This window comes from Eschrichtius robustus, chromosome 4 (genome assembly GCF_028021215.1).
Source record: "Eschrichtius robustus isolate mEscRob2 chromosome 4, mEscRob2.pri, whole genome shotgun sequence".
Taxonomy (NCBI): Eukaryota; Metazoa; Chordata; class Mammalia; order Artiodactyla; family Eschrichtiidae; genus Eschrichtius; species Eschrichtius robustus.
The window spans coordinates 29,673,913-29,695,563 of NC_090827.1; the positions used below are offsets into that span (position 1 = coordinate 29,673,913).

At 37.3% G+C, this 21,651-nt stretch overlaps 1 protein-coding gene across 1 annotated transcript in view; it reads right to left on the bottom strand.

Annotated features, from left to right (window-relative positions):
- The window catches only part of PPP3CA (protein phosphatase 3 catalytic subunit alpha), a 303,007-nt gene that overhangs the window by 149,631 nt on the left and 131,725 nt on the right, over nucleotides 1-21,651 (bottom strand). The window contains exon 2 of the mRNA XM_068542501.1: nucleotides 4,164-4,364. Coding sequence (XP_068398602.1) covers nucleotides 4,164-4,364 — 201 coding nt within the window. The remainder of the gene's footprint in view (nucleotides 1-4,163; nucleotides 4,365-21,651) is intronic.

Consider the following 21,651-nt stretch of genomic DNA (forward strand, 5'->3'; position numbering starts at 1 on the left):
AAATACCTTAGACTGGGTAGCTTAAACAACAAACACTTATTTCTCACAGTTTTGGAGGATGGGAAGTCCAAGATCAAGGTGCTGGCATATTCAGTGTTTGGTTAGGGTTCTGCTCCTGGTTTGCAGATGGCCATCTTCCTGCTGTATCCCCACGTGGAGTAAAGAGAGAGGGCTCTCATCTCATCTTCTTCTTATCAGGGCACTAATCCCATCATAAGGGGTCCACCCTCAGGACTCATCTAAATCTAATTATTTCCCAAAGACCCCACCTCCAAATAACATCACATTGGGGGTTTGGGCTTCAACATATGATTACTGGGGAGACACAAACATTCAGTCCATAGCAAGTTGCTACACAGATATTTGGCCACATTTTTTAATGTTTCATTTGTATGTCTGCAAGGAAACAAAGATAAATTTAACTCAATTTTCAAAAAAGAGTCAAAAAGAGGGAAAATACTTTCCTTCACAAAATATCTGCAATATAGAAACACATTCTTCAAGTTAAATGTCTAAAACAGCCATCGTTCTAATCAGGCAAGTTTGTTTAGAGAAAAGAGCAGAATGTGACTCCTACCTCCCTTGTCTTGATTAGGGACCCATAACTAATCCTCACCTCTACTCCCACAGAGATGGTTACTGGCTTATCTAAATCCATGCTCCAGGAGGGTAAGGTACATAGTGCTTTATCACCTTCCCCAGAGGGACACATGGAGGGAGCCTTGGGACCAGGCAGCTTCCTGTTCCTTCTTCTCCAAAATCAAAAGTACAGAATTTTAAAGGAAAAAATTCCTAACTGAACATAAACCTTTTTTTTTTTTACTGCTTTAAAAACACTTGAAGGGGAGGGAGGAAGGGAAGTTGGGCAGCTTTGTAAATTTAAACATTAAAGAAATGCTAAAGGAATGCAATAATGTCCAGATTTCAAATAACCAGGACACTAATTCCTAGATTTTTCTTTAAATGGGAGCAAACCATGACACAGAGGTTAGCACAACTCCTCTCTAAACATTTGAGTGTGAAACATTTTTATTAATAAAAAGTCGGAGGGAAGAAAAGAAGAGGGAAAGTTGGGGAGTGGCTTTTGTGCATGATTATAAAATAGTACCATTTGTTTCATTTTGTGAGTTTACATATCAGGCTATACTTAAAGCTGAATTGCCAACAAGAAGCTAATCGTCAGTTTCTACCCTGATGGCTCACCTTACATTTTTAGGAATCTGACATATGTAGGTGAGAGACTATTTCTAATACCACTTGAAAACCACCATATGGTTTCAGGCTTCAGGCTTTTTCTCCCTACATTAAAAGTCCTTGCTTCTTTCCCCTTACTCTTTTTTCATAGGTTCTCATTTGCAGCTCTACTGTTTTCCTTCTTCCCCCTCCTCTTCCACATCTTCCTCCTTTCTGCTTTCTCTTTTAAACTGTTTAAGTTCTCCATTTTTCTTAAGTGTGGAATTCTGAACTACATAAAGAATACTCTACCCTTAAGATTTGGAAGTGTAAACTATGCCTTTTATTGCATAGCGTAGTGTCAATATAATATTGACTTCATTGATTCACTTTACTGATTCAGTTATCCAAATAACAAATATTCTACATTTAAAAATAAATATTACATTGCTGGTTCAGCTGTCCAAATAAAATCAAATCTCAGAACACAATCATATATCATAAAATGTTATCAATAAATTATAAGAAGTATCTTGAAACACAAAGAGATAGCAATTTTCTCGGATCAGTGTACCTGCTTTTATTTTGCAGTCCTCCGTGCTTCAGCTTGGAAGTTCATGGGTTAAAATATGAAGCTATGAATTTAGCTTTCTGGTGAATCATATGCAAAAGAGTTTTTTTTTTCCCTTTTAATGGAAATGTTAAAATAAATTCCCCCCACCACTTATATTACATATCTTTATATTCCCAGAAAAGGGAGAAAGAGATCACTGCAATGGAACTACTGGAGGTTCCTTAGAATCCTGCCTTCATTAAGAAATATAAACACTACATATTCTGTGCTACATATTCTGTGATGTCTCCATAGCTACTTCTGTCACCATCTAGAAGGATTTTTTTTGCTTTCTCCCCCAGGGAAAGTTATACATAATTGAGTCCTGATTTCTAAAGTCTCTTCATATCTATATTGTGAAATGTGCCAAACTGTCAGCTGGAATCTCACTAGAAAGAACGAGGTGCAACCTCTGCTGAATATAAGGGCAATTAGTCAATGGACCCCAGAAAGGTTCAGGGATAAAACATCACGAATCTGACTTTTCCAGAAACCTCCCTATGTGTTCTTTCAGGACAGAGCCTCATCAAACAGAAGAGCTGATTGTATCCCAGGAAATACATTCCCCTAAATGTCTATTTTACATGTTTCCTTTTTGTTATAATTATCACCTCCATTAATACCTACTGGGCTCATTAGTGAGTTTAACATGCATTGTTCATTGGAAATCACACATTATCATGTGAAGTAGAGAAAATATCATAATAAATATCATAATATACCATATTTATCATATCATAATGTCATATTATGATATCATAATAAAATATCAAGCCATTCATTCTTACCAAAATCAAAAGAACTTAATGATATAGATATCATTTAAAGCTACTATTTTACCATTTATTTATAGGTGGAATTTACAGTTAATTTTTTAAAGTAGTTTCTTTGCCGGTAGATTCCAAGCTACTACTTAGATATTAAAAAATTTTCATATCTTAGTATCTAAGAAAGTAAAGCACGTTCACATTTGTTTTGTTCTTGTATTTCCACAGTGTCTGTAAGTCAAAGATAATAATGCATGACTGCATTTTAACACATGGAAAATGGGGTTCATAGTGATATACACAGGGTAAGTATGTAGCTTGATTTTTCACCACTGGTCTAACACTGACTTACCACTGGAACCAATTTCTCCTGCTGCCTGGCCCCAAACACATTCATTATTTTTCTGAATTACAAATAAGAAAAACAGCATTGCCAACCCAAAACAAAATGTAAATGTCAATTTCTCTGGAATAGGAATCATTAGAGGCGTTTTGATCAAGGAAGGTCTAGTCTGATATTCAAGAGCGCTTATCTTGCTCTTAACAGTCACCTTCAAAAATATATCAGAAGGCGAATAATATTATAAGTACATGAAGGTTTGGAAGAAAGAAGCAATCAGTAGTATATATGAAATATTTTAAATGTCCTCTTTATTTGGAAAAGGATAATAGTCTATGTCAAACTTCTTCCCTTTGCCAGAGTGATAATAATTAAGGAGAAAATACATGTTTTTTTTAGCTTCTCTAGAAATACAAACGTGCAAGTTTAGCAAATTTCACAAAGTGTAGATGAAAAGCCTCTACTATTTGACCCTCTATACCACACAAAACTTTTTGACAAGATTTAATTTTTATGGTCTACGTGAAGTTCCACTTACCCAAAACACGTATCTGCCCTTAAGAAGTAACAGAACAAAAACTCTCAAAAAGTAAGGACATATTTTCTAGGCATAAAATGCTATAGGAAGGAGAGAAATTTTGTTTTCTTCCTGAAGTTCAATGGTTCTCAAACTTTAATGTTTGTCACGGTCACCTAGAGGACTTGATAAAACAGATCGCTGGGCTTCACCCCAGAGAACTGATTCAGTAGTTCTGCGGTGGGAGCTGAGAAGGTACAGTTAGTTCAGCAGGTTTACAGGTGATGATGATGGTGATGCCAGTCTGGGATGACACTCTGAGAGCCACTGCATTAACTTAGTCACTTAACTACTTTGGAAGTCTTCCTATGCTCTGTCTGATCTTTCCCAATGAATATCTTGTGTTCTTTGTGACAGTGTTCTACTGACAAAATATCACTTCTTAGTTAAGGTATTACTTCAGAATATCTTCATCATCTCTAAGATGCACACCACTTTTTAGGGTATCACATCACACAGATATTTAATACATGAAAATAAAAATACTGTTACATATGTATTAAATCTTTTGTTCCTAATGTACAGATTTGGCAGGAAAAGAGTAAGATGAAGACTTACTCTTAAGTGACTGAAGTGTAACTTACACTTAAGTGTAAGTGTTTGAAGACTCATTGGTATCTAAGACTTTTGATTTGATATTAAAAAACAACAAAGTGTGGGTCCAAGTGAACAGTCTCCATCCTCAGGACTTACCTGTGACTGGTGCATCAATATCCAGCAAATTTTTTTCCTGTCGAAGAATTGAAGCCCCCTCTGTGATTATTCTCAATGCAACGCTCTCTTCCAGCCTGCCCTCCTTCATGAGATGTGCCTTTAAGATATCCACACGAGGTTTCCCATCGTTATCAAACACTTCTTTTGCCGTAAGCCGGTGACTTGGAGGAAATGGGACAGCTGAAAGCGAAGAAGTCAAATTGTTACATTGGCCAAAACTCAACAACCAAAGATTCAAGATTCAATAATAACCGCCAAATATTTATCCCTATCGCTGACCACCTATTGGAGTATTTAAAAAGTCCCCCCATTAAAATATGATCAAGGGCTATCAAGAATTAAAGACTGCCTTCTTCCTATGATTCTAGATGTGATGTGACTGCTGAAAGGAAATTTACTATTTTTATTCATCCAGTACCGATCTCATGCATCTAGAAGATCCTGACTGAGTGAATAACAAAAAAGAAGGGAGATTTGTTTCCGTTAGGCAATAATCAATTCAGCAAAAGCAAAGAGTTCCTATACATCCATCCTTCTAATTTTGAGTCGGGTGAAGACATTTCTTCACAAAAAGCAGGCTCCTCTACTGGGATTAGAGGAAGGGGAAAAGACCTTTCAGACCAGATTTGCCCTTCAATGGGAGTTACATCTCTGAGTAAACTGACCAACTGACTCACAGTATAAGGAGAAAGCAGGAATCTGAGGGCGAAAACGCACTGAATGTTGAACAGAAAATCAGGGAATCTCTTGAACAGTGAGAGGACAGTATGACATCAGGAGACACAGGTATTTAGGAGTATGATATAATGACAAATTCCGTTTGTTGCTCAGACTTAGAGCCAACCATTCTCTCTTCCACCTGCGCCCCCATGCCTTCTTAACAGTGAGAAGGTCTCTTGTAGCTCCTGTCATTCTTCACATCTCTAAATACATTCATTCACTCATTCAGCCAGAGGATATTCACTAAACTCCTACAATGTGCCAGGACGTCCAAAGGTTCACGGTCAGAGATGGTATTATAAAGGTTAAATTTCTGATAAATGGCCAATCAGCCCCTTCAGTGAGGGAAACTCATTATTTCTCCGTTTTACATGAGGGTTCATTTACTGGATAACTCAGATCTATCAGAAATGTCTGGAAGAAGCACAAACACTGTTTCATGTAACTTTCATCTGCCATGTGCATTATGTCATATGCATAAGAACAACTCCATATGAAGCACCTCTCTTAGGTAAAACACTTGATGTTATGGATTAAACCTAGCCCTCTTACCTCCTGAAAGCGTCTCTCAAAGAAGCAAGATTTATGGTAGACCTATGCCAAGCAATTTTGTGCAATCTTATTAGACTTGTTATCCAAGAGAAATGACAACTACTTAAAAGTCAGGAAATGAACATGTACTGATGGATGCAAGCTTCATTTTCCTAACAATCCAAGCATATCTATTTAACTATGCCTCCAAAATGAAGTGGCAGTGCAGACTCAATGGACATGCGTGAGGCTTTCATGGTCAGATGAACCTGGGTGCAAACCTTAGCTCTGAGTGCTCACCAGCTATATGACATAGGGCAAGCTAAATAACCTCCTTTGGCTTCAGTTACCTCACCTGGAAAATGGGGATTATATCTATCTGAGGATTGTTATAATAACGAAAGTAAATAGTACTAGTAGTAGCTATCATTTATAGAGTGTTTATTTTATGCCAGGCATTGTTTGGGTAATAAAGTCAGACACAACAATAAAGCTGTAAGGTGATGAAGGCATAAGTACAAGTGTTTATATATAAACTTATTTAGTCCCTATAACATTACTGTGGGAGAGAAACTTGAGACTCAAAAATATTAAGCACCTTGCCCAAGATAATCACCTAGTGATTTATACGTAGACCCGCTGAGTGTCAGCCCTGGCACTCTGATGCCGGAATACTTGTGTTAATAGCTACACCACACTACTTCCGAGAAAGTACTTAAGACAGTGCTTAGTAATTAAAAAGTGATGAGTAAATCACGTTCTAGAATTGAAATTCTAATGAATCCCGAGCGGTATTTCTTATAAAGACCACACTTTTATTTTCAAAGATTATTTGGAGTGGCTTATAGTAGAATAGATATGTAATACAAAAGCAAGAGGTAAAATAAGAGACAAAATGCATTAACACCAAAGCATAGTGTAAAATAAAAGAAAAAGAAAGTTCGAGAATTAAACAAGGAGGAGAAAAAAGAGGCAACGAAGTCATTAGACTTCTGGCACTTGGGCTCTATTTTGTTCATTGTTTCTTTGCCCTCCTCCCTTTTTCTTGACTGACTGACATACACACTTGTTAATAAAACATGGAAACATTTCGATGGCCACATTTCTTTACCTGGGTCTTTATGTTTGGTTTGAAAACAGAAAATATCTTACCTGGCAACTCCTCAAAATTCCCCAGAGATAGGATGGGGGTGGAAAGGGGGAAACTTCAAAAGGACACTTGGGGTAAGGCCATGAGCTGATTTTTTTTTTTTCAGGTGAGTTCCTAAAGTGTGACTAGGACAACTGTCAAGGTTTAAGTGACTCTGCAAAACTGTCAGGCAAGAATCATAGGAACACAGAAGGGAAGGAGGCTGATTTATTGTCAGGCAGTGGGTCTCTGCCATACGCACACTAGCTGGCCTTGTTAAACTTCAGACAGATCAAAGGGTTAAACCTGAAAGAGCTGAAGCATTTAAGAAGATGAGAGGCAAAAGGAGAGCACCCCAGGGAGGGCATCACCTTCATGAATTAGACTTTCTCCAAGTCCCTAGACTCTCTCCAAGGCCAAGATCACTGCAATAACAGATGCTCCCACCATTTGCTGCAGATCTCTTACCTTCCAGTAATTGCTAATCCTAAGGTAACTGGCTAAGGGAAAGCCACCTGGCACTGAGATATTGGGGCTGGTTCCAAATAAACCGGAGCAAGAAAAAAGAGGAGAAAGGCCAATCGAAGGGCTCTATTTCCAAGCGGATGATGGGGACACTGATAAGACGGGCCCCTTTACCAGTTAAACAGATGGCAAGGCCTGCAGGGAACCAAGATGGGCAGCAACGATGCCAGACAGCAAACGCAGAGATACGGTCAGCCAGAGAGAAGCTTTCTGGGACAAAACTAAGCATGGGCTAATATTTGTATTTGTACACTTTTCTGGCTTCATAAAGAAAACACCAGCCTTACAAAGGTCACACTTATTTGCTTTCTCTGTTCACCTAGAGTCCTACATGCAGACCTGTGCCAAACATTGAGCAAAAACTACTTGGACCAAAGAGTCCAACGTGCTTAGAAAACATATCTTTCATTAACTCATTGTATAAGTGGCTACACTTGCTATAGCAAAATGGGATTTCCCCTTCCCTCTTTTGCTTTGAGTATGACAAGTTGCTTCCATTTATACATGAGCAGGCCAAGATTGGAAGAATTAAGCTTGTGCATGCTAATAAAAATTCTGAAATAACTGCTGATATTCGGGCTGATTCTTTCTAAAACAATTTTCTCATAATTGCCTCTTAAGTAAAGAAGACGGTATTATAGAAGGCTTCTTAGAAGCATCCTAAAAATAGATAGAAACCTTCTCAGCTTTCTCTACTTCACAATTCCCACTCAGTGTCTTTTTTGCTATTGTTGTCAAATAAAACTGCAAAGTAGCTAAAATCTGGGACATGTAAGTCCTTGACTGACTCCTGCCACAAACCACCAAAGAAGTCTTTAAAGGCAAACAACACACTGGACTAGAATTGTATTCCCATGTCATTGGCTGTGGAAATCTGGCAAAGACTGATTTCCAAAGAACAGGTTGGAAATGATATTGTTTCTTTTCTATTTGTTGATGCTACCAGAGAGTTCATCTATCTGATAGGGAGGAAGGTTGAAAGTCTAGGAACCAAAGCCATGGGCATCCAATATTGGCATCTGTATAACAATTATTGACGTTATTGTCAATCAGGCATTCACCAGTAGAGAAATACATTCCAAGTCAGAAAAGCCTTGCAGCCAAGGTATTCCTAGCCCTGGGTTCTGGCTGACTATGGGGACCACACCTCAGAGTCAGGGGTCCCCTGAGATCTGGGCTAGAGGTCGGTTTTAGACAACCACGAGCTGCCTCAGTAGCCGTAAGTGAACTGTATCACTCTGGGGTAGACCTCGGTATCTGAGCTTTCTATTTCTCAACTCTGAGCCACTGTAGCCACTATTGAAGGAATTCCTACTACTTGATAGGAAATATTCAAGAGTCACTGTCATGGTGATACCTTCACTGGAAGGAAAAGCAGGATACCTGCTGCCTGACCTCTTCCTGGAATAAATGCTGACAAGAGAGACCACAGACTTCAGAAAACATTCAACCAAGTGACTTTTCAAATGTTGGTTTGGTTTAAAAAAATTCTTTTGTTTCTTTCCTCAAACAAAATGACACCCAGAAATGCAAGTATATCCAAAGGAAAAAAGAGCCTAAAGCAGATTGCTTGCTTTTCTTCTTCCGCATGATGGCAGTTAAGGTGTGCTCACGAAATCCTGGGGCTCTTTGGAGTAAAATGATAAAACTCCCAATTTAGACTGACTGCTGACCCCCTCATAGTAAACAAAAAGGAACTGAAGTCAAGAGAGAGGATAAGTGAATTGTCCAAGGTCACAGGATTAGTCGGTGACAAAACCAACACTACATTCAGGTCTCCTGGTCTCTCTTCTAGCACTTTACCCTCCAGATCTGTCCAATATGAGGTTGACTGGCCACACATGAGGGCGGCCGAGCACTTGGAAAGTGGCCAGTCCAAACCAAGCCATGCTGCAAAGCTACAGGATTCCCTGGACTTAGAACACTTGATACAAGGGGGAAAAAAAGATTGTAAAATGTCTCATTAACATTCTTATATTGATTACATGTTTTAATAATAAGATATATTGGGCTAAATAAAATGTACTATTAAAATTAATTCCAACTATTCCTCTTTCCTCTTTTTAATTCCACGACTAGAATATTTAAAATTGCATAAATGGCTTATACTACATTATTATTGAACCATGACATTATCTTTCTCAACAAGTAAACGAGAGCAGGGTGAGTGGAAATTATATTCCTTAATCTTTCTTCTCTTTCAGCTTTGGTTCCTATAAAGCCTCAAACTATTTCAAAACCGGTTGCACGTTGGAATTGCTTTTTAAAATGAATGATGCCCAGGCCCAACCTCTAGAGATTCTGATTTAACTTGTCTAGGGTAGGGCCAGGGCAGTGGCAGGTTTTTTAAAGAAATCCAGAGTATACTAATGTGAAGTCCAGACTGAGATTCACTGACCTATCTATATTGTTAAGTAAAGATGTACAAAACACCAGGCAGTTTAATTTCCGCCCCCCCCCAAACATGCTCCACAATGTCAATCATCCACAGCAGGTGCAATGTCTTTGCAAGTCCAGACACGTTTGTTTCATCCCTCTCTGTAATCAGAATGCGTCCAGGAACAACACTTGTCCCATATTTCATGTGGCTACTGTCTGCACAGGGCTAAAATACTTATGTCAACACGTGTTAAGAGAATAGCTTAAGGATACCATGTGTCAGACACAAAACACATTCTGGCCTGGCCTCCACAGACTGGCACTCCATCGATTTCCTTCAGGACATCTGTATATGTCACAAACTATTATTCTAATCAAACCATATCAATCAATCAATTGATCGGTCGTCAAGCACCTTTAAGCACCTACTATGTGTTGTATTCCATGCTAGGCAGTGACAAGGGCCGGGGAGAAGTGAGCGAAAGAAAACAAAAACAAGCAGAGCCACACTCTGAAGAACTTACACCATGTGGTATAAATATGAGCTTTTGCTTGGGATAGATGGGAAACTGTTAAACTGCAAAACCTAAGGGCAAAATTTAAAGAAAATGCCAGACAATATAAGCAGTAAGAAAAAAAAGTGTCTTTATCTACCTTAAAGTTATGCCTGGGTTCCTAGAAACTCTTAGATGCAGTCACCCATTTCTTTTGTCTAAAGTATATAATAAATATCTAATTTTTTAGATGACTCTGAAAGATGAGGTTCTGTCTTGAAGGTAAGTAATGAAAATAGAATATGCTAATTGTAAGGTACAATATTCCAGCTACAATATACATAAGTACCTCCATCGTCAGTAATTAAAATATGTGGAATCTGATCCTACTTCTGAACAGAGTGATGGGGTACATAAAAGGAAATACTAGTGACTTTTCACTAAATTTTCTTTGGGTTCTAACATAGAGAAATTAGGTTTGACTTATATTCTTCTGGGTTAAAAAGAATTCTATCAGTATGGGGATACATGTTTATCCATGCACAGAATGTCTATATGCAAAGATATACAAAACATCTTGTGTGGGAAAGATAGCTTAAAAATTAACCACAGCTAGTCTCTAAGAAAAACTGTAGAAAGGTATTTATTAGGGTCCTACTTATGCTACTCCTGTGGATACTCATCACTTGTTTGTTTGAAAGCCCCTGGCTTTCATTATAGATATTAATGCCTGTCAAATTAAAATATGCTTGCCCATCTCAAGTGCAGTTGAATATTAATTTTGTAAACAGAAACATTAATCTTGTAAACAGAAACATCCGGTCCCACTTAAGCTAAAAAAATTCTTCACAGTAGGTCTACAAATATAACTTCAATTCATTAATTTACTGGTGTTTTTTTTCTTTTTTCCCCCTACTGCTATCATGACTTCATTCATCCTTAGCAGAGACCTCTTTACCCACCCTCTCTGAATACGACCACACAGATCCTGAGCTTTAAAATGTATTCAATTATTAGACACAGTATGTGTACTGATCATTTCACTAGCAAACTGAATACCCCATTTGGTTTTCCTGAATGTTTACGCACAAATATAGCACAGTGGTATTTTATGTAACATCCCCGAAGTGTTAATAAAAGAGCACTATGGTACTCGAAACATTTATTAAAATAAGCATGGGCTTCCCTGGTGGCGCAGTGGTTGAGAATCTGCCTGCCAATGCAGGGGACACGGGTTCGAGCCCTGGTCTGGGAAGATCCCACATGCCACGGAGCAACTGGGCCCGTGAGCCACAACTACTGAGCCTGCGCGTCTGGAGCCTGTGCTCCGCAACGAGAGAGGCCGCGACAGTGAGAGGCCCGCGCACCGCGATGAAGAGTGGTCCCCACTTGCTACAACTAGAGAAAGCCCTTGCACAGAAACGAAGACCCAACACAGCCATAAGTAAATAAATAAATAAAATTTAAAAAAAAAAAAAAAGCAATTTTTTTTCCTATGACTTACAGAAGAACATATATTATACACAGTAATTTTTGAACCTAAATCTGAAATGTGCTAAAGCAATTCTTTAAGATCAGACACAAATTAATGAAAATAAATATTGTTCCAACAACAAAGGATTAATAATTAGTGAAAATGAGTACCTTAACAGTACAATCAGAGCTTCTTTTTATTGTCTGCGTTTCAAAATAATTTTCATGTAAGTATGTTTCTTGATGTACAGCTACCCCCTTTCCTTTCCATGTACAGCTTTTCTTATTTTCTGGCCGCTACCCTCAGTCTTGAGTCTAAGGATTCAAGGACATAGCCCACAACTCTCTCCACATGAGGTCTTGGGTTGTTCTATCACAAAACTCCTTTGAAGTTTTGATATTTTGGTTAGTTCATTTAATTACCAGAAAAACTGCAAGTGGCTTACATAATGAATTATGTAATAGCGACTCAACATGAAAGATTATTTAACAAAAGTCTTAAGTTTCAAAATATTTCAGAATTACTGTGAGGCTTAAACAAAATCTGATTTTTCAGTGAAAATTAAAAAGTTCTATGCACAAGTCCTGTGACTAACATGTGGGTCAGGCCAATCACAAATTATTTGATACACGTACAAGATAAAAGCAAAATTACATTTACTGGTTTTGATACATGATATCGAATGTTTAGATTAAACCAAGAATTTAAATTAAATATTAAATGTTTTAACTTAGATATGTAAATTAAATTATATATTTTAAAATGTCTTAATATGTAATTGAAGATGTGTTGTTTAATAAGGGTCTACTCTATCGTGTGTTTTGTTCTGTTTTGTTCAGTTTTAAATAAAGACAGCCATAACATTTACAGCAGTATGTACTCCAGCTCTACTGGATCTTGGAACTAGATAAAATGATTACAGCAGTATTTTCAGCAAATGGTATTTATAGTAATCTCTGGAATAGTAAATTTACAGTAATGCATAAAATTCCACTCACTTGGATACATTTACAAAGAGGGCTTTTTACTTATTTATTTTTTGCCTTTAACATTTTCTTCTTCTCTGGAGACATATGTCACAGGAGGAGATAAAAATCAAGCAACAAACAAGATACTTTAAGACAAGCTGAATTTATCTCCCAAGCGAGCAGGTCCCTATGAACACGATAATCATCCCTTAGGAATGAAGAGTATCCAGGGATTCTAAAACTTTATTTAACCCGAGACACACTTTATCATTCAGAAATCCTCCACTCTGTGGCCTAAGACATGAAATATAAGGGAGGACTTTACCTGAAATGAACTATTTGATTAGAAATTCATTGATAAATATAAATCTGTGTATTTAAAATAGCGAACCTGCAAAGTATAATGTGTGCCTTCTTAGTCTTCAATCCTAAACTTGTAAGTTAATATGAAAAAAATCAATCTATGCCCACACACAATTCTTTCCTTTCAAGTTCATCATTCAGCTGGAGATGCCCACACATTTTCTATGCCCACGTGCCCGCCCTCGGTCCCCATCCCCTGCGGTTGAAACACCTACAGGCGTCAGAATAATTTTTTTAAATGAACAGACTCTCTCTTCTTTGAAAGATCTTGATGAAATGGCAAATCTATGACCCAAATGATATCGAATGATGTAAATCCTAAGTGGCAATTTAAGGATGTTACCACTTTTGCATATAAAGGGTGATTGTTTAAAAAAAATAATGAATTTGGCATATAGCCTTATATCTGTGTGCCACAGTGAAGCAAAGATTGAAATACTCTGCCTCAGAATCACCCTCCAGAGAGCGAAGGGCAGGAGCTAAATTCCCAGGTTTGCATTTAATTGCCCCTGCCCTCGCTCTGTGCTCCCTACTCCCCGTGGGCTCAGTCAGGAAGCATCAGGACCTCTGGGCCTCCCCATGTTCTAGTAATGCTTACAATGGTTGCTTCACTCTGATGACCAGAGACCTGCTCTCATCCACTCTCTCTGGTCTGCCATTTCTAAGAACGACCCACTCCTGTGAATAATACAGAAGCATACAGGAGGTCCCAATTCTCAGCACCTCAAATATGTACCCCCCCGAATCATAATCTTCACACATCTATTTAAAAACTGGAATGCTTTAGTGAATACCACCCACAAATGTACCCTCTCAAACTTCACTTTCATATGTTTCGTTTATCCTTAAAATGTCCTTGTCAATTCTGATTTTAAATCACACATGCATTTCTCAGCCTATGAAATGGAAAATGTCTGATATCATAATAAAGCCGCAACACAGACTGCATTCCCTTCCTCCATAAAGAAACACTCTTAAGAAAGGTTTTCCACTAGTAAACAGCGCATATTTTGTGCATAAAGAAAATTCTCAAAGAACTAAGGAAACAGGTTGCTGGGATTATAATGTCAATTGCAAATTGACAGGCAACACCAAATTTCACTCTTTAAATGAGTCAATTAATCACCACTATTCGAAAAACATCAGAATAATTCTAATAATAAGTAGAAAGATTAACAATCGAGTGCCACCAAAGGTTCAAGTCCAGTACCCTGGCATTTGATATTCAATCAATATGTTTTTGAGTGAATGCAAAAATGAATGAACTTTTTTCTTCTCCTTGTTCACTCAGATAGGGGGTAAAATTTCTGTGGTACTAGAAGTACAGAGGGTCCCCAATTTACAATGGTTCAACTTACAATTTTTCAATTTTTCAACTTTACCGTGATAACCAAAGACATGCATTCAGTAGAAACTGTACTTCTAACTTTGAATTTTGATCTCTCCCAAGGCTAGTGATCTGCAGTATACTACTCTCTTTGAGCCACAGCTCCCAGTTAGCCAAGCAATAACGATACACTTACAACCACTCTGTTTTTCACTTTCAGTGCAGTATTCAATAAATTACGTGAGATATTCAATGCTTTATTATAAAAATAGGCTTTGTGTTGGATGATTTTGCCCAACGTTGACTAATGTAAGTGTTCTGAGCACGTTTAAGGTAGGCTAGACTAGCCTATGATATTTGGTAGGTTAGAGGTATGTACTAAATGAATTTTCAACTTATGATATTCTCGACTTAGGATGGGTTTATTGGGAAATAACCCTATCATAAGTCGGGGAAGATCTGTAGTTGAAGAAGAGAGAACAGAAAAAAATGGCTTTGTTCAGATCTAAAAGTATGTATGTAATCATAAAAAGAACAGTCGATGGCCAAAATGACTCAAACTGAAAACTGCATTTAGTACATGTGTCTTTAAAAGTGCTCATTACCGGAAAGAGACCAAGTCTGTCAGATGGTGGGGTGGGAGCTAGAGGAGAACTCCCAAGATGAAACATAGAGACATGGTCAAAAGTGAGCAACAGAGAAAACTGAAAAGGGAAGGGGAAACAATCACTACAAAAAGTTTGAAGTACTGAATGCTTTAATCCCACCTGTGATTACAGGATCATATATAAAATTTGTTGTTATCTGTGATGTAAAATTAACCCAACAACAATAAAAACAATACCATATCAGTTCAATAGTATTTTGGTGCTTTTAAGCTTATAAAGCACTATCCTCTGGAATTTCAGAAAGACATTCAAATATTTCCTTTAAAAAGAACATTTTCTAGTTTATAAGAATGCTATTAATATATATTTACTGAAGTATGCTTCAGTTAAAAAAAAAGACTTTGTTTTAACTGTTAAACTTGAAATACCTGAGACTTAATAGACTAACACTTTCTCAGCATTCCTAAGGGCCAGAAGTAGCTCAGGACTTTCTTTCCCCTCTTTTTAGTATCTGTTTGACAAACCATCACTACCAGTCAGAATGAATTCAAATCTTACTTGTAGACACAAATGAAAAATTTATTGTAAAATGTAGCAGTCAAGAACAGCTAAAAACTAGGTTATCTAACTCATTCTAAGCACATACAGCATGACAAACAGAGCAACATAATTCCCATGATATATGGCTTTGGGTTATGGTTCCCTAAAACATCTTAAAAGCTTCAGTCCCATAAATTTTTCACTACCCAAGTTCAAGATACTCATTCGGGCATGATGGCGAATCATTTAGGCAACACTGTGAATGCTTTCCTTAAAGTTACACGTGCCAAATTCACAACTAGCAGGCTCATTTAGAAACATAGTATTTTTTTTTTTATTACCACATCATTTAAAATCTTTCCTTGCCTTAAATCCCCACTCAAGAAATAATAATGATTAAATATATAACTAACAGATTAATACAAATGTAAGATAAAGGATATATCCACACACATACAAATCAAACGGTGTCAGAGCGAACGTTACTCTAACAATGGAGTTGTGTGTGTGCTCTTTAAATCCCTTGATCCACAATAATGCTCCACTTATTCAGAGCTCTGGTTCCCATCATCTTCACCAACAACAGTTCAATTACACACCCAGAGGTAATCAAAAACTGAGCTGGAGTGAGGACACTCACCAGAAAATCTGTGCCCATTACTCCATAGGAAAGGAATGGAAGCATTCTCAGACTACTAAATAGAAAAGGATGGTGACGGGGCATAACTAAGCATTCCTGTGTAGAGTTCCATATTTCACAACAGCCCTAGAGGATATCAGGGCATATCCATGGTGTTCATAATGGTACACATTCCACACTTCATAAGCATCTTATTCCAGATTACTGGATAATACACTGTTACGAAGTGGAAAAGGTATAATACAATTTTGATACACTTTCATTAAACAGAATTTTCAATAATTTAGTGTTAAAAAGAGATATGTCTCAGTTATGTGATAAGTTCACCTTCAGTGAAATGTCTCCTTCCCTGATCAGAAGATATACATGAAGGTTTATATATATTGTCAATTATTTTTAGGAATATAAATGGTCCTCATTCCCCAAAAATGTGCATTTAGTCATTCATAATGAAACTCAAAATAGTCTTTGATTTGCTAATACTCTATATATCAGGTGTATTTTTTAAATGATACATAGGGTACACACACTATGTACTGAAGAAAGAAAAATGTCATAAAGATTTTATCTATTACATAAATGCAATCTAACTAAAAGCAACTTTCCTTTATAAGCCTGAAGTCTGAGAAAATACAGAAACCTCTAAAGTTGTTTCTCTGATAACATTCTCCCTCTAAACTAACTGGTTAATAACATCATGATTTTTGTACATTTGTACAAAGACATAATTTATACTTTTGAAATGGAGACTTTAACTTTACTCCAAGTGTAGTAAAAGTTCAGAGGAAATTAAAGGAAAAGGAGAAAGAAAGAAAAGAATTGATTTTCATCACTTCGGGAAGATAAACTTGAGTTCAGCTCACCAAACTGTCAAGTTAGATTGTATTTTTTTAAAATATCAAATCCTAAATAGCATGTGAATTTTACTAGAGCAATTTCCCATAGGTATTGGCAATGTTTACTCCCCACATAGTCAAGGGGGACCCAATTATTACTCTCACACCAAATGATAAACAAAAATGATAATCAGTCACCCAGCCTCTTCTGACTCCTTTACCTCTAGACTCTTAATTACCCTAAGGGTTTCCATGCTCAAGAGACAAAAAAGGGTCCTAGGAGCAAAGGCAGAATCTTGGATCTGGCTCTCCAGAAGAGGCCATTTCAGTTGCATTTTGCAAATAGGACTGATCTTTTTTTTTTTTTTTTTTAATGCAAATAATGTTCCCATCCCAGATACAGTTATTCAAATAACAAACTACTTGTGAATTAACACAGAATGATACGGATAAGTAGAGACTATCTACTGGCCAGAAGGTCTGCTAACACTTTTGTACTCAAGCAACAAAGTAAGGAAATTTCACTGCAATTACTTATTTACATATATTCATACAGCAAGGACATAAAGTTGATTAAAGTTGATCAAGAACTTGCCAAAATTATAATTTTGTAAAAATTAGTAACCAAAGAGCAGGTATCTAAAGAAAGTGAAATATTAGGGTTTCCCTGGTGACCCGGTTGTTAAGAATCTGCCTGCCAGTGTAGGGGACACGGGTTCGAGCCCTGGTCCGGGAAGATCCCACATGCTGCAGAGTAACTAAGCCCGTGCGCCACAACTACCGAGCCTGCGCTCTAGAGCCCGAGAGCCACAACTACTGAAGCCCGCGCGCCCTAAGCCCGTGCTCCACAACAAGAGAAGCCACCGCAATGAGAAGCCCGCGCAGCACAACAGAGTAGCCCCTGCTCACGGCAACTAGAGAAAGCCCGCGCACAGCAACGAAGACCCAACACAGCCAAAAATAAATAAATAAATAAATAAATTTATTTTAAAAAAGGAAAGTAAAATATTAAAATTTATTTTAAATTTAATTTAAATTTAATTAATTTAATATTTAATTTATTTTAAAAAAGGAAAGTAAAAGAAAACATAGAAAACAAAACAAACACAAAGTAAAAACAAACTGTAGACTTATGAAAGTACACAATTATTACAACTATTACAAGGGAGGAAAACCAAGCTGCATAAAGCATCAAATAAATTAAAGGGCTTGTGAAACTGTTGAAATTCTGTAGCAATGTCATACGTTGCACACATTTCTGGAAAGAAGGCCCACAATTTAACAGATTCGCAAAAGGATCCCTGACCCAAAAAGGCTAAGATCTTCTCTAACATGGCTTCCTCACCATTACTATGGTGACCATTCTAGTTTAATTCCTCAACACATTCTTACCTAGATTATGAAGATAATGATCAGACTATTTCTTTAATTCTCCAGTTACCAACCCTTAATACATCTTATCCCCAAACCCTGTAGTTTGGCCATACCCAATTACACAATACATATTCTAAGTATTCCATGTAATCTTATGCCTTCCTTCAAGCCTTTCAGAGACAGTAAGGCAAAGGGGCTAAAAGCACAACTCAGAAGCCAAACTGCCTGGGTTTACATCCCAACTTCACCAACTGTATGATGTTGGGTGAGTTATTTGGTTTCTTGAGGATTAAATAAACTAATATTTGTAAAGTGCTTGGAACATTACTGGCATAGCAAATACTTCCTAATTAGTCCTTATGATTAACAAATGCCTTGCTTACCTACTTAAGCATGCAACTTCCTAATCATCCCTATTCAAATGTCACAACTTCTGCAAAGATGCAAAGCCTGCTTTCCATCTAAACCTCCACATCCTTGAGAATCAAACACTTAATAACAGGTCCTTCAACTGCCAAACACAGGGTTTTGCTTTGTCTTTTTACTTTGTGTTTGCTTTGTGTTTATTTTTTTGCCCTAAAAACACACAGCACTTGCTGTTTGTATTAATTTTCATACTTTTGTACTGATAAGACTCCTCACAAATCATTAGAAGACTTTTATGCTAAATTCAATAAATGTGTACGAATCTGAAATTATGATCTTAAATATCATGAATTTCACCCCCTAATTTTCTAGTTGAAGAAACTGAGGCTTAAAGAGAATAAGAGCAGTAGTGATAATAATAATAATTAAAACAATAATAAAATAATCGTTAACACATAGCACTTCCTATATCCTAGACACCCTTCTAAACACTTTATACTGCATGTGTTAACTTCATAAAAATCCTAAGATGTGGATACTGCTAATCTACTTTTCATATGCAAGAATTCAAGGCACAAAGAAATTAAATGACTTTACCAAGTTCACACAGCAAATAACTAGGAGACACCAGGGCTCATATGAGGACCCCTGACTCTAGAGTTGTGCTTTTAATCCCTGCTACCATGCCTCTATAGATAAGAGGTGACTTATCCAATAATCCAAAGATAATGAAAGGCAAAGCCTGAAGTCATACCTAGTTCTCTGGATTCCCTGAACCATGCTCTTTCTTTTTGAGTTCATTATTCCCTACCCAGAATGGACATGGCAAGCAATCCAAAAAAAAACAAACAAACAACTTTCCAATGATGTACTGATACACGATTCACATCTCATGACGTAATTCTCTCAACCCAATAATATGTATCCTGAATGTGCAGTCTGCTCCTTGAGCACCTTAATTTGGCTCTTCTGTCTTCTTATCTAACTGTTCCCAACTTGAAAGAGACCAAAATACTACGAGGAACAGCTATTTCAGTATTCAGCTTATGAAAGGTACAAGGCCTTAGCTGTAATTTGGTTTCTGATGGGTTGGTCAAGAAGTAAAGCTCTCATTTACACTTGGTTTATTTATACCTCCAGTATTTCCACATAAGAGCATTGAACTTGGATCCTATCCAAAACTCAAACGTTTTCCATCAATGGCTGTGGGCTGCCTCTCAGTCCAGCCTGTGATTTTGCTAAACAATGTGCCTCCCCAACCTTTACTCCTTAAAAAGACTAGTTAGTGCAGCTGCCATTGACACTTTTCAGCCATATGGAGCAGAATCTGGGCTCTAAATGACACTAAGTGTAGCAGTGATGAGTTCTGAAGTACCTCATCACCTGTCTTCACATTCTGGCTTAAACGGCTATGGGTCCTTAAGAAATCCTTGAGAAACCACCGTTTCCTCACCTGTAACATGGAGCTATTTACATAACCAAGAGGCATTTGAAAGGATTAAATGAGACCATACTTGCAAAAGTGCTTAGTGCGGTACTTAGTGGGAAGTATGAACTCAAATTTAAGTATTTTTTATTGTTTGTTATTTTTGTGCTTCAGTGAATTCCCACAGGATTTCTGTAGTGTCATATGCCAGCATTTTGTTGTATCACCTGAAAACTCTCATTTACACTTGGCTTAGTTATACCGAAAAAAAAACCAAGTATCACGTAAGTGTTTCTATCACATTTGGGGTCTAACACAGAGAAACTTATCTTGCCAATTGACATTAAATATGGCCCCAAGAGGGCTGTCTAATCAAGAACTGAATTCATCATCATGGGCATGTGTGAAATTCTTACTATGAGTTTAATGTGACCTTAGTGGAAGGTTCAGAAGAGCAATTCACATAAGAACCCCAGAGACTACTGGGCCTTCTAAGAACATCAGATTTTACGTAAATAGCAGCATTTACCAAAGACAGTTCTTAGATAACAGGGTTTTATAAAATAAAGCATTTCTGGAAGAGAAAAAAAGCTCTGGAACATCTGTTAAACATGGTTAAATGGACTTATTTATGGCAAGTTTTCTTACAGATTTGAACCTGCTGTTATGTCTGGTGACTATCTAGCAGGCAGATCAATCATGCCTCGACTCCCAATTATTTTTCTATAAAACTGTCTTCTTGACACATGTTTTGTCAAAACCTACTATAAACAAATAACCAATTCAACTATTTTGACAAAATGAGTCTGTCAGTTCACACAGACATGAATATTTAATAATAGAGGGTATCAGTAAAATTGGCCAAAAAATTTTAATCAAAATCATAAACATGTTAGTTTAAGCTGAGGACATACTGTATGTGTCTAACAATTTCAAAAAAAACAGTGTAAAATCAGCTTATTTCTGATGTCTCCTTACTCATATACGTACCTTACTGAACAGTGTATGACCATGCAATAAAAGTTAACATTTTCACTCTACAATTAAGGAAGAAGGAAACCAAAGAATTCCAACCAAAGGAGAGAAAACCTTTGGTTTTTGACACTGGTAGGACTGCCACAGCTGCAGGCATCTGCCCTGTGTTCCTTCCACTTTCAGACCCAATGTTTGGCATTCTAGATCCACGATCTGGGGGCCACACCAACCTTTCAACATGCCAGTCAGATATAACAAAAACTAGCGATCATTTAAGTGTTTACTCAAATTAATTACAATGGATTTTTGCTCTCAAATAAAAGATTTGCTCCTTCTTATTTTAGAGGCTTCAGTTAAAGAAGTTTGGGTAATGCAGCTGTGCTTGCCCCCCCCCCCACCCAGGGCTCTGGAAACCCTACTATCTGGGTTCACATCATTTTCGGCTACCTAATAGGTCTAGGTCTTCGGGTGGGATGATTCATTTAATCTCTTTAATCTCACTGTGTCTGAGCTTCCTCATCTGTAAAATGCAGGTAATAATGGCTACTATCACACAAGACTATGTAAGGCTTCAATAATACATATAAAAAGTTAGAGCAATGCCTGACATGTGCTAAGCACTCAATAAGTGCTTACTATCATTACTTCGAGACTTGTTAAAATGAGAGCCAAAGCAGAAAAATGCAGTAGCTCCCTGAGATGCGATTTACCAGGAAAGAGATCAAGAATCATTGCAGGCCTTCATTTAGAGATGACCCCCATACTACAGGATATGCTGGCTTTCAGCACGGA